The following is a 14,588-nucleotide window of genomic DNA, read 5'->3' as shown; positions in this document are numbered from 1 at the left end:
AAATTTAATTAAAGTTGGATCGTATTACAAAATTCTCAAAGGCTATATTGGTACAAATACCATGGTAATACTTTCAGCAAAACTGAAATTACTTGTGAAACGTCTTTCTGTAATTCCTCCTAAAAGGCAACAACCATAAAGAAAATAAGACACACATGGAATAACAGATGGGAGTAACACAGCATGATAGCATTGTCAGGGAGATAAACACACACTCTAGAGGAATACAAAAATAACCACTATCCTTAGGGGGAAAAAATGGCAAAACAAATAGTTATTGCAAAAGCAATGTGAGACTGAAATAAAACAGACCACCATACATAGCCATGGTTAAGTATAATGTAAACAGAAAGTGTAATAAAGCAGATATGAAGACTGATAGGCCCGCAAACCGAGCCGGATTAAGGGAGAGTGAGGGGGGACATTGTACCCTGGGGGATCCTGGGCAGAACGCATGGATCCCAGTTTCCCCTTCCCATGCACAGTAGGCTATATTAATGTATAGGGGGTCCTGTGTAACCTGTTATGTGATGAGTACATTTGGGACTGGAGATGGACGCACAGAGAGTCCTACTGAGTCCTGTGCGTACTTGCCTAAACACCTGTAATGGCCAGGAGGCTCCCAAAACCCCAGGACTCCCTCATGGACCCCCGGAAGGAGGAAGGATGGGCAAAACTACAGCATTTAGCTGGCCTGCCAGTAGCCTCCTCCTCCTCCTCTACCTATTCAAATACTGGTGTTTGCGGGTCTTTGGTGAGGGGCCAAAATGACACGAATCTAGTCATTTTTAGGACATCAACCTTCCCAAAGACTCTTGGATCGCAGTATTTACTGCACTGGGGGCAGGGCTTGATGCCTCTTAATGACCTGAGGAGACATATAAAGTAGGTAAGTATGCTCCTGTCCCAGGATAAGTACTAAAGAGGCTGTTGCCAGCTGACATGCAGGTTCTCATTTGCACAGAGATGCTCCCAGCCTGCTTTAACAAAATTGACATTACTGTGCCTGCGATTGGGTGAGTTAACTTTTAAAAAAACACCCCAGTCATTCCATTGTATGTTCCGATATATATTTAATCCATAGCAGACTGGTGGGGGACCGGACCCCAGAAAGCCGGACTGGACTATCAAACTCTGTATTCCGGAGCTTGTAATATCTGTCCGGGGGATGTCCAGTCCGGCGGGTGCCTGTGACTGACGGCTTTCACCAGGGACATGAGGAAAGGTCAGATTACAGCATCCTTGTATGGTCCAGACCGTTCCAGCTTTTATTACACCCCCGAACCATGCAGGGAGGCTTTATTCTTCCCCTCCTCCTCTCCCTGGTGACAGGTGTCACAGCAGCCCCACCGGACGGGACACCCCCCGGCAATGCACCCTCTGTACCGGGGTGCTATCCGGTTCTGGTTTTTACCCATACCCAACTGGTGGTTATTTTCTATTTGTGGGGACATTATCCTATCCATGTCGGGTAAATGCCTGTGAGGATCCCGAATGCCAGGACCCCGTCCGGCTCCCCAGTGACTGCCTATTGGATGCTTAGCTTTGTCTTTTCAAATAAACCGAGATGCCGCTTAAGGATGATTTCATTGACCATTGTTTTTCCCCTCTCCTTGTTTATCCATGGAAACATCATTCTATTGGATACTGTTGCACATTGGGACTACAGTATTATATTGCAGCTGGAAAACAAGTAGCTACTTATACATTTTAGAAAAAGCAAATCTCTATTTTAATACAATGTTGCTATATTATGATTTTCTTTATATTAATAATTATTATTATGTACTTTTTAAGTTTTATCACATTGCTCAGATTAATACCAACTTCTAATTACTTGTATATCTATTTGTTATTATTGTTGATGTAAAAGGAGCATGTCAATCCAGAGTAAATGTAGAACTTTTGATTAGATTGTCTTTTCGTGTATGGATGAACTATGCACTAGTTGCAGTGACTATAACCTCCGATCCTCTTTCTCCTTCATCAGGATTTTGACCAAATCACTGGGGCCACTTGCAGCAGGTGTGATATTCAATCTATATCAGTGTAATTGTACTGAGAACTGAGTTTACGTGATCTAATCTCACTTTATTAAACCCTTAAATTATCAAATGATTTACCCTTAGAGCCAGGAGGTGTAGCGCTCAGACTACCATTAGCTGATTATGCGCCCCTGAGAACACACCTGGAGTATGTTAATAATGACTATATTACTGATGTGAGGTTCCGGACTCACAATACTGCAGACACTATTAGGATGTTGAGTTTCTCTACAATATGTATGGCTGAGTCAGGTGCATCTTTATGTGTTTCAATTGGGGATAATATACAAATGTAATTTTCTATGATCATAGTATTATATCATGAGTATTATATAATACTCATGATATATTATGATCATGAGTATTATATTCATTTTGGACTGGATTCAGATGCAGTTAGATTTAGCAGCTTATTTGGAAGCAACCATGCACAGATATGGTTTTGCAGCAGGAAGCATCTACAGACTGTCATTCACTTGACGGGGGAACTTTACTAGGAATAGGACTTTGAGTCGATGTCATTTATATTTGTGTGCGAATGACATCGCCTGGAATCGTTCACATTTTTCTTTTCAGTTGCAAAATGCTAATTTACTAAGCTCCTGAATTGGCGTCATTTGTATTTTCCGATGTGGTATTCATTCGTATGGGTTCGTATTTTTACATGCGTATTCGTATTGTTGTTAGCGTATACAGTATGTAATTTGGAGGCCAAAAATTCTGTACGTATTTATTGCAAAATATGCAACATGACATGTTGTTTTTCTCATTTGTGATTGGTTCAAATTCTCAAACATGGGAGTGACTTCTCACAGCCATATTTATAGCCCCCAACATGCCCCAGCTCCTTGTGTGTTTAGTTACAGTAGGTGTGGAGAAGAGAGGTGTGGTGAGGTGCTAGAGGTGTTTGGTGGTTTTGAGGAGTTTTGAGCAAGTTTCTGAGTGGTTTCTGTGTTGTGCAAGTTGTCCTGTGCTTAATGTGCTTTCTGGCGGTTGGCGAGCAGCGGCGATTGGCGATAGAATCGTCTAATGAGAGCTGCTCCATCTGTATGGCTGCATTGGAGTAGGACAAAGAACATTTCAAATTCCACTATTGAAATGTGTCAAATATTTTTATATCTGTTTTATTTTTACTTTTCGATATTTTTCTTAAGTCTGAGGATCATAATTAATTTTGTTTTGCCTATTTGATCTCAGTCTCCTGTCCCACCCACAGTCTGTAGAATGCTCAAGGATTTTCTATTCTTTAATCGAAACCATAGCTTTGAGTTATACTTTTCCTAGGTTAAATTTCCTTCATAATGAGATTCCCAAGCCTGTGACATAAATCATGTTCACCAACCTGCTTCAGCCTTCTGCTGTTTTTCAATCTTTTCCAGCCGGCCCAGCAGAGAGTCGATTTTCGTTTTGATTTGGGTCAGTTCCTTTTTGATTGTTTGCAGCTCATCTGATTTCACTGAAGAGAGAAAAAAATGGACAAAAGCTTGAAAACAATAATTTCATCCCATCTGACAGACTGCACAACTATCTCAAATGTTCCGTGCATTATGGTGCAGTCATAGGGTATAATTTCTGTGTCTGCTATTTGCTATGTTGTAGGTGAATTTTAGTAAACATTTTCCTATACAGAAAAGGTTACAAATAAAGAATCACCAACTATTTCATTTTCGAGAAAGGTCTACCATACAGACTATGTTTAAATATGACATTCAATAGAACATTGTTATTTATTTCATCCAAGTGTCTACTAGCTCCCAAATGTAACATAATTGGATATATTTGTATTGTATAGTGTGAGCTACTAGGCTTTTTATTACTTCTGACTGCATAGTAGCAAGCTGTGATTTATATAAACATGTGTCTGAAACTAAGGTGAGTGCATATCCGTATCGGTTATTACCAGTGGCAGCTCCAGAGGAGGGGCTGCAGCACAGTTAAAAATTCAAATAGGGGAGCCACACCACTGCCAGTCAGTTTGGAATGGCAGTTGGTGGCAGTTGGTGTGGATCCCCTGTTTACATTTCAATCCAACTTCTGGAGACGCAACTGGTTTTATTAGATATAAAAAAGCCAAAGTAGAACAGGTGCTAAAGTGAAGGTGCCCATACACTACTGCGATGTTTCCGAGCCCCTTGGGTACTGGGCGGTCCCGAGAAGGACATCAAACACATTCGATTTGGGATGATTTCTCATCCCGATCCATCGGGAGCGGGTGAAACCAACCCAAATCGTACTAGTGTATTGGGGCCTTGACACTAGACCAGTGCATTATGTTTTTTAAGCAGCCATGAGTGGACCTGTGTAGTTCTTAGTGTCTCATCAATAGGTTTAGAAAAAGGAAATGAAATACATTAGATTCTGTATCTATGTAGCGCTTGTCATCTTTGCAGGGGCTGGTGTTGGATTCCGCCAGACCCCACCAGCCGCCGGAAGGGGATGTGTGCGCTCGAGATGCATGAGTATCCCCTTCAACCGGAGCCCCCCCCCCGGATCACCGCCGCCTCAGTGCCGGTTCCCACACCATCCCCCACCTCCCTGCTCCCCCTTTAACCCTGCCCATTTCCCTGAAACGGAGTCTCCCGCAGACCCGAAACGTGCCAGTCAGATGGAGCGCCGGTTCTCCAGTGGGGGCGTTCTGACGAGCCCCAGCGCTGAATGAAGGGCTCCATCTGTAGATAAATGAATAAAATTGCTAAATATGGATAGAGGACATAATATGTTGATGTTTGTTTTTTGGCATATACGAGAAGTACCCTAAATTGTAAAGTTTTCCACAATTTATTGAACAAGTTTCCCTTAGAGGGTTTATGGAAATTGTCACATTTCATGCCAATATTATGCCCTTCATAGAAATGAGAGCTCTCTTTAATATGGCTATTCAAAATAGTTTTGCATTCAATGGTTCTTAGCCAAAGTCATCTTCTCTTTCTTTAGAGGGAAAAACTCATCAATGCTATAAGTGATCTGTGAATTTGTGCAAATTCAGTTTCAAAGGATTCTAAATGAAAAGGAATACATTTCTGATCTGCGAGAAATGACTTCTGCAAGATGAATGGCACTGGAGTACAGTAGCTTTTCTAACTAGATTTTCATCAAAAAGTCAAATCCTTTGCAGAAATAAAATGAATAATCGAGGAATGAATAGACAGTTTTTGTACTAGTAGATTATAACACTTATTTTCAGTATTTGTTATCAGTTCCCCGTGGCAGTAAGGAATAGAAGTGGGAATCAACTAGAAATACATGAACAAATGATTTTTGACATTCAAATATAAATATTTGTTTATAAGAGTTGATAAGAAAATGTCTAGTTAGGGAAATAACAGGTATGTATGGGTTTATATTTTGGAATACATTTAAACCAAAACAAAGATTTTTTTTTTTTTTACAGTTTATTTTATAAACTTTTCTCATTTTAAGTTTGAAAAGAAATATAACGTACAAAAGAAAAATCAATATACTATAAATTGGATACAAAAGTGGTATATTCAATAATGGGGTAGGGGATTTGTATGGGAGCAGTGATACATCTGAGGTGTGATAATAATGAGTGTGGAGATGGGGTTGGTGTTTTGGCGAGTCATAATAGTTAGTGTAGAGTTGGGGTTGGTGTGTTGTTGAGTGATAATAGTGAGTGTAGAGATGGAGTTGATGTATTGGTGAGTGATAATAGTAAGTGTAGAGATAGGGTTGTTCAGTGATAATAGTGAGTTTAGAGCTGGGGTTGGTGTGTTGGTGAGGGGTAATAGGGAGTATAGCGATGGGGTTGGTATGTTGGTGAGTGATAATATGGAGTGCAGCGATGGGGTTGGTGATTTGGTGAATTATAACAGGGAGTATAGCGATGGGGTTGGTGTGTTGGTGAATGATAATAGGGAGTGTAGCAATGGGGTTGGTGTGTTGGTGAGTGATTTTGTTTGTTGGTGAGTGACAATAGTGTAGAGAGTGATTTCGTGTGCAATAATAGTGAGTGCAGAGATAGGGTTGGTGTGTTGGTGAGTGACAATAGTAAGTGTAGAGATGAGGTTGGTGAGTGATAATAGGGAGCTGAGAAATGAGGTTGGTGTATAAAAATATTGAGTGTAGAGATGGAGTTGACCTGTTGGTGGTTGATAATTTTAAGTGTAGAGTTGGGGTTGGTGAGTGATAATAGTAAGTGTAGAGATGGGGTTGTGAGTGATAATAGTGAGTTTAGAGATGGGGTTGGTGTGTTGGTGAGTGATAATAGTAAGTCTAGAGATTGGGGTTGGTGTGTAATAATAGTGAGTGTAGAGATGGGCATTGTGTATTGGTGTGTGGGTGTGTGATAAAAGTAAGTGTAGAGAAGTGGTTGGTGCGTAATAATAGTTGAGGAACAGGTTGCTGTGTTAAAAAAAGGGAGTCTAGGGATGAGGTTGACTTCTGTAAGATGAATGACATTGGAGTAAAGTCAGGGGCGTAACTAGGACTTGGTGGGCCCCATAGCAAAATTTTGAAGGGGCCGCCCTTCTACAGAGAGCGGAGGTACACAGGTATAGTGCGGGTATAGGGTGACACGTGCACAGGTTGATTGAAGGTATCACAAACACATAGGGATAGGAGGGTACATGGTGCCACTCTATCCTAAACTCACATAAAATCAAGGTGCTAAAGTATGTTGCGATTATAAACATTTAAAAATCCTATTAGTGTCAGTGACATGACACCACTGCTCGCTTCATTTGGATTGATAAAGATGAATTGAATGAATGTGTAGAGACACATACTGCAAAGGAAGAAATAGTTAGGGAGTTGAGAGAAAAATTTACCTTATAATAGCAGCCCTGAGCACAGTCAGCCAGAGAGGTCTCTGATGGGGGCGGTGCTTTACCAGCATTAAGCCCCGCCCCCTAAATGTCCGCGAATTGCGTCTCGGACAGAAGCCCGAAGCGAGGCCTTCCACCTGACAGTGACAGGCTAGTGAAAACAAGTTTGTGGGGGTCGGGGTAGAGCGCTGCCGCGACATCCTCCACGGCTGCTGCTTACGGGAGCCGGGAGGAGCTGCCTCTGCTCCGGCAAGTGTTGAGCTTTGAGGGCAGACTACAGTGTGTGCAGGGGGAGCTGTGGGCCCTGGAAACAGTTCGGGCCCCATAGCAGCTGCACCCCCTGCACCCACGTAGTTACGCCACTGAGTACAGTAGTTTTTCTAACTCGATTTTCATCAAAAAGTCAAATCCTTGAATAATTGGGGAATGAATAGACCGTTTTTGTACTAGTAGATTTTAACACTTATTTTCAGTATTTTTTATCAGTTCCCTATGGCAGCAAAGAATAGAAGTGGGAATCAACTAGAAATACATGAACAAATGATTTTTTACATTCATATATAAATATTTGATTATGAGTTGATAATAAAATGTCTAGTTAGGGAAGTAACTGGTAAAGAAAATAAGGTTGTACATTTTGGAATACATTTAAACCAAAACAAAATTTTTTTTTTACAGTTTATGTTATAAATGTTTTACGTATGAAAAGAAATATAAATGTATAAAATAAAAATCAAAATACTATTAATTGGATAAAAAAGTGGGATATACTCCCTAATCGGGTATAGTAATCTAAAAACTCATATTGGACCGATTTTCTTTGAAAAGTAAATTACTGTATGTAGATAACCAGAATTTGACTAAGAATGTCATGTCATAAAATGTTGCCAAAACAAGTGGCAGAACTTGTGTTTGGTGAACCCAGGTGCAAAAATATAATTTGGGCCCCCCTCCTCAACCACAAGTTTACAATGTGCAACAAAGCAGTTGGTAACAGGAAGAGGCAGAGGGTGTCAGGGAGAGGCATACTGTGACAGGGAAAAACAATGGTTGACAGAAAGAGAGTGAGAGGGGCAGCAGTGGGTCGAAGCAAACCCTGTCAGCGCCCCAGGTGAAATCCCCCCTCCCCATCCCCCTCCGCTCCCCTCCCACTGTGACCAGTTTCGAGAAGGTGTGTGTGGGGGGGTGGATGCGGCTGCTGCCGACCCGCTCCATGGCACAGGGCTTTGCGGGCACTGGGCAGCTATTCCTGACACCCCCCAACCTCCTCCCCACTAGACAAATGTTAGCTAAAAACTGATTAGCTATTATCTCTTTTTGAAGGTTTTAGACATCCCTCCAGAGCCATCATTTAATGACCAAGTCCAGCTCCAGATAGTAAAATTGTCCATGTAGATGTTTATTCCTGTTGTCATTAGTTATAACAAAATATGTGCAATGTATATACAATTGTACCCAATAGACAAATCTAAACTTTTCTGCTGTGGTATCCATTGGCAAAGAAAATTATCAAGCGTACCTAGATGGTAAATTCTCTAATTCGTCTTTCACACCGTACAAAATACCTGGGTCAATCACGGGTTGTTACCAGGTCAACCCGGGTGGTAAAGGGCCATGACGAAAATCCTGGGTCTGGCAACCCGGTAATCTGACCCTGATAAAAGTGTGAATGGGTAACCCGTGTCCCGTTCACTTCAATGAAGAAGGCATCAGCATCACCTCTGTGCTGCCCCCTCCTCCGCTCTAACCTGGCCACTCCTAAAGACATACTGTACTGTAGCTTTGGTGGATGTATCAAAAGGGGCATACAATATTTTCATAACAGACCTGTACGTGTCATATACATCACGCCTCGTAGATACAGCAACGCTACATGTAATATCCAATGTTTCATTTAGTGCCTTGAAATAGTGTGCAAATATACATTAAAATATGCTGATTTCTATAGTCTCAGAGTACAGGAATCAAATTATACACGGTTGGCTTATTAACGCTAACATGTAGAAACAAATAGGAAAGGCAATTCCATAATGAAATCATGCATGAAAGAAAATTACTATCCTAAGTCTATATTTCAGTCTATATTTTCAGTGTGTGTACAATTTGTTTCAATCCACTTGAGCAACAAATGGAATTTTTATTAGTTACTGTTCTTTTTAATCCAAGGGTGCCGAACTAAACCTGGACACAGCACATGTAATGCGAGAGATGTAAAATGATTTTTTTGGTTGCATGTATGGACACATGTATGGACACATGTTACATGTAGCATCTACATGTAACACACACCCCCTGGACTATGCTGTGCCCTCAATTCCAAGTCTTAACCCTTTTTACATTTTTCACCAAGGTGCAAAACTGCCCTCCCACATGAATTTACATTAAATGGGGGCCAAAGGAGGTTTATATTCAGATCCTTTTATAGTAACAATTAGGATATACTATAATTAAGGTAGAAAAGATAAGAACACTCATTTATTATTATTATTATTATTATTATTATTATTATTATTAAACATCTTCTCAAGCAGCAGAGTGGTGCAGGATCCAGTATCATGTTTCGGCCTCCGTATCTGCTGTCTAACACCTTTCTGACATTAAACCAATCATATTTCATAACATGTAAAAAAAAAACACTCACTACTTTGATATACAGAATTGATATATTAAATCACAAACATGGTTCATTATTCTCTAAAATACATTGTCAATGAATCTTACACAAAAACTATTTTTGTAATGTATTTATAATATCGAGGGCATAACTACCATGTGCAGAGAGTGCAGTTGCTATGGGGCCCACAGCTGAGAAGGGCCCACCTTCCCTGTCAAAGTAACATGTGCTATATATATTCTAACCATTGAGTAGTACATATGGGCCTTTACAAATGTTTGATATGGGGAATACAAATATCTAGTTATGCCTCTGTATAATATATATTGTTTGTATATTATCCACTCCAATGTTATGGACCAGTAGGAATCATCCTCAGTCAGTATACCAAAAGTGCTAAACACAAAGATCCACTTGTCCTCAGCCCTGCAGGGATCAAAGTGGATGTGTGTGTTTAGGGGGAGGGGTACATACTGTACTTACTAGAGCACCAAGGGAGGAGCCAGACTCAATGATATCTATAAATGTGGTAATGCACTAATGCAGTATCAACTTTTTCTCAGCCTCTACACATGGGTAATTTTAAATAGTTGTGGTATGGGAAAGAGGGGGCTTTAATATCTCCCTATCTCATCCATTCTGTCATCTTGAAAGTTGAAGCAGCCTCATTTGAAAGTAGCGAGCTCCGTGTTTCAAACTATAAACTCATCTAGTAATTCTAATCTGTTATGTGTGTGTGTGTGTGTGTGTGTGATCTCTACATATCAACTCCCTATATTACAACATTTATGATGTCAAGGGATGGGAGAAGTTTGAACCCCTCTCAACCAGATTATATTAGGATTTATTTAATTTTTTTTGCTGTTTCTGAAATATTCACTGTAAAGTGCTGCGACCATGTGTGCGCTATATAAATAGCTATTAATAAATAAAAATAAGACTATGAAGGACATTTAATAGGATGAGAGATTCAGAAAGTGAGCGATTTGGTAAGAAATATCCTTTTTTTTTAAAAGCGGCAATCATTTACAATGCAAAACCAGTTTGATTTTGCAGTGTAAATGATTGCTGCTTTAAAAAAAAATTCTTAATCTCTCATCCTATTAAACTTCACCCGATATTTCAGACATGATAATTCCAGTCCAATGCACACATTTCCCTTTTTTAAGTTTTTTCAGGTACTCTTTACCTAGAACGGCGCCCGCGATCAGAATCGCGGGCGTCGGGGGTAAAAAAACGCGGTAATCGCGGGCATCGCGGGTAAATCGCGGGTACATCAAAATCGGGTACCCGCGATTACCGCGATTTTCCCATAGGGAACAATGTTAAAAAGCCTGATTGACCGCGATTTTACTGTAAAATGCCTCAATGCCCGCGATTTTCCCATAGGAATCAATGTTAAATGGGCTACAGAGCCCAAATAGCCCCAATTAACCCTTAAATGTCCCCCCAATTTTTGTACGCCACCCCACGATCCACGCCAACCCGAAGCGTGGCGAGCGCAGCGAGCCCGCCAGGGGCGGCGGTACGCGTCCTCCGACCTTTTCATGCCCTACTATCCACGTCGGCGTGGAGTTGAGAATAGAATAGTGTGGCGAGCGCAGCGAGCCACCGAGCCCGAAGCGTGGCGAGCGCAGCGAGCCCCGCGAGGGGACGCGGATACCTTCACAGGTAAACGCGTCCCTTCGCGGGCTTCACAGGTGTCCGCGTCGCCACGGACACCTGTGAAGTCCGCGAGGGGACGCGTATAACTGTGAAGGTATCCGCGTCCCCTCGCGGGGCTCGCTGCGCTCGCCACGCTTCGGGCTCGGTGGCTCGCTGCGCTCGCCACACTATTCTATTCTCAACTCCACGCCGACGTGGATAGTAGGGCATGAAAAGGTCGGAGGACGCGTACCGCCGCCCCTCGCTGGCTCGCTGCGCTCGCCACGCTTCGGGTTGGCGTGGATTGTGGGGTGGCGTACAAAAATTGGGGGGACATTTAAGGGTTAATTGGGGCTATTTGGGCTCTGTAGCCCATTTAACATTGATTCCTATGGGAAAATCGCGGGCATTGAGGCATTGAATGCAAAATCGCGGTCAATTAGGCTTTTTAACATTGTTCCCTATGGGAAAATCGCGGTGATCGCGGGCATCGCGTCGCGGCCGTTTATGTGCTGCCCGCGATGTCGCGATCACCGCGATGGGCGCCGTTCTAGGTAAAGAGTACCTTTTTCATGTCAACTAAAACAATTTCCAGTATTATATATCTTGCATTTAATTTATCCATAAAACAATTAGTTAGTGTAGCATCGATTTATCATAAACTACAGGTGCTAAGTCATCTTAGTCCAAGTGTTCAGTATATGTGGCTTATTGCTTTAGAAAATAAAGCTATCGATATAGCATACTGCCTAACCGGTTGAGTCTCACATATTTGAAACACTTCAGACCAGAAGTTTTATGGATTTTTGAATTTTCCACATGTTGGAAACTTTGCATAAGATAATGATACATCTTGTTCATAAACACTCTATACAAATAGCCTGTAGGTGGGCAGCATGGGTGGTGTAATGGTTAGCATTACTGCCGTACACCACTTGGAGTTCGATTCCCACCAAAGCCCTAGCTGTACGGAGTTTGTATATGCTCCCCATACTTGAATCAGTTTCCTCCGGGTACTCCGGTTTCCTCCTACACTCCAAAAATATACTGGTAGGTTAATTGTCTCCCAGGATGAATGTGTGTGCGTGTACATGTGGTAGGGAATGTAGATTGTAAGCTCCACTGGGTCAGGGACTGATGCGTATACTCAACTATTCTCTGTAAAGTGCTGCGGAATATGTGTGCGCTATATAAGAAACAGTTAATAATTAAATAAGGTCGTTTTATACAATATATGAATAATTTTGTGTATAAAAAAAGTTTGTGAATGTTGAATTATCAGAAAACAAAGGTGTCACTGTATAAAAAAAGAACCTGTATTTTGTTTCATTTCGGAAATTGGATTTTCAGATATGGGAGACTTAACATGTACAACTAATATCTGTTATTGTACTCCTAAAAAAGTAAATAAAAAATAACTGTCTTTTTCTATTCAAAACAACATTTGAATAGTAAAAGGAAAGCGGAGAACGTGCAACTTGCTCTCATCGGTAGTTCTCCTGCTCTATTAGAGATGGCCTGCATCGTATCCAGTAGACCATGAATGAGCTTAGATTGATTCTAAAAAAAAAATGATTGGTTTTACGTAACATGGCAGTGTAAGACTCAGGAATAATTCCAAATAATGATGTATATGCTAAATGGAATTTTGCACCTGGGTTTTTCGAAGTACAATAAATTGATACATTGAAGCGTGTTTTTAAGAAATGGATTTCTGTAATGAAAAGGCTTTGGGTCCCATCTCAGCACCCTGATTACATGCTAATCCATGTGTACAGAACTTCCCAGGGTATAATGATGGCTTTATGACAAATTTAAATTCACAAGTGCATCATATATCACAATAATCTCAGACTTTTGGATCTTTGAACAGCACTTTTTTTTTTAAATAATGTATAACAGTCTAAATATTATGTCTTCAAGTATTGTGTTTGCGATATCCTTCACATATGTAGTGGTCTATTCATCATCTAGGATTGAATGGCTCCCTGATAACTAAGGGGCGTATTCAATCTGCTGTCAAACTGTCAGGCTGGCCTGGAGCTCGACAATTCCTGGCCGTTCTCGGCAGAATGTGCACGACTGCTTGTAAAGTTGGGCATGTTCTGCAGAGATCCCTGTTCAATGCTGTTGGGGAAGACAGCATTGAATAGGGCCCTGACGCTATTTCCCCCGTCGGGAATTGCGGCAGGAGATTGAATATACCCCATTGTCTCCAAAATACCAGAACTTGCGGCAGTGGATACTTGACTACTGGAGCAATGAAAGGAAATCTTAATGTCTGACATGCAGGTATTAGCTATGTTGTTTCTGCATGATCGTAGAAGGGAAATGAGGAGGGAACAGAGAATTGAAGTGCAAAATATGAGGTGCAAGAGTGGACTTTAGAACACCATTTACAAATCCAGGCTTTTTAAACAATACGCCCATACTGTACATGGTAATCATTGATGCTCTCTGTATTGCATTGTATTGTCTGGAAGTTACTAATGCCCTCTGTATTGCAAGGTGGCCACCGGTGGCGGCTCCAGAGGAGGGGTTGCTGCACAGTCCAAAATTCAAATAGGGGAGCCACACCAACTGCCAGTGAGTCAGTTTGGAATGGCATTTGGTGGCAGTTACTTTGCCTTCCCCTGTTCAATGCTGTTGGGGAAGACAGCATTGAATAGGGCCCTGACGCTATTTCCCCCGTCGGGAATTGCGGCAGGAGATTGAATATACCCCATTGTCTCCAAAATACCAGAACTTGCGGCAGTGGATACTTGACTACTGGAGCAATGAAAGGAAATCTTAATGTCTGACATGCAGGTATTAGCTATGTTGTTTCTGCATGATCGTAGAAGGGAAATGAGGAGGGAACAGAGAATTGAAGTGCAAAATATGAGGTGCAAGAGTGGACTGTAGAACACCATTTACAAATCCAGGCTTTTTAAACAATACGCCCATACTGTACATGGTAATCATTGATGCTCTCTGTATTGCATTGTATTGTCTGGAAGTTACTAATGCCCTCTGTATTGCAAGGTGGCCACCGGTGGCGGCTCCAGAGGAGGGGTTGCTGCACAGTCCAAAATTCAAATAGGGGAGCCACACCAACTGCCAGTGAGTCAGTTTGGAATGGCATTTGGTGGCAGTTACTTTGCCTTCCCCTATTTGAATTTGAACTGTGTTGCAGTCCCTCCTCTGGAGTCTCCCCTGGTGCCCATTGCTGCTCTTTTTATTATATTGCTGTCACTGATGCTCTCTGTATTATATGTTGGTCTGTGAGGTTCTTTGTATTATATAGTAGTCACTACAGGTCCCTGTTTTATATGTCTGTCACTGTCATGCTCTCTGCATTATATGATGCTCACTGTGATGAACTTTGGTAGGTGAGGGAGTGTAGTATAGGCGGTGATTCTTGCCTATCAATTGTGAGGCAGTGGAGCCTGCATGCTCCATTTAAAAATAAAAAGAGAAGACCCCCCCCCCTTCCCCCACAGAACTACTAAATAAATGCAG

The 14,588-nt window shown here is 41.5% G+C and overlaps 1 protein-coding gene across 9 annotated transcripts in view; it reads right to left on the bottom strand.

The window, feature by feature from the left end:
- Positions 1-14,588, bottom strand: part of RALYL (RALY RNA binding protein like) — a 589,572-nt gene that overhangs the window by 15,582 nt on the left and 559,402 nt on the right. For all 9 annotated transcript variants that reach the window (XM_083187344.1, XM_083187345.1, XM_083187340.1 and 6 more), the window contains one exon: positions 3,388-3,501. In XM_083187344.1, the coding sequence (XP_083043470.1) occupies positions 3,388-3,501 (114 nt within the window). The remainder of the gene's footprint in view (positions 1-3,387; positions 3,502-14,588) is intronic.

This window comes from Crinia signifera, chromosome 5, assembly GCF_055691185.1.
Source record: "Crinia signifera chromosome 5, ASM5569118v1, whole genome shotgun sequence".
Lineage (NCBI taxonomy): Eukaryota > Metazoa > Chordata > Amphibia > Anura > Myobatrachidae > Crinia > Crinia signifera.
Note: the sequence above shows the minus strand (reverse complement) of the source record. Positions and strands in the feature narration are given on the sequence as shown.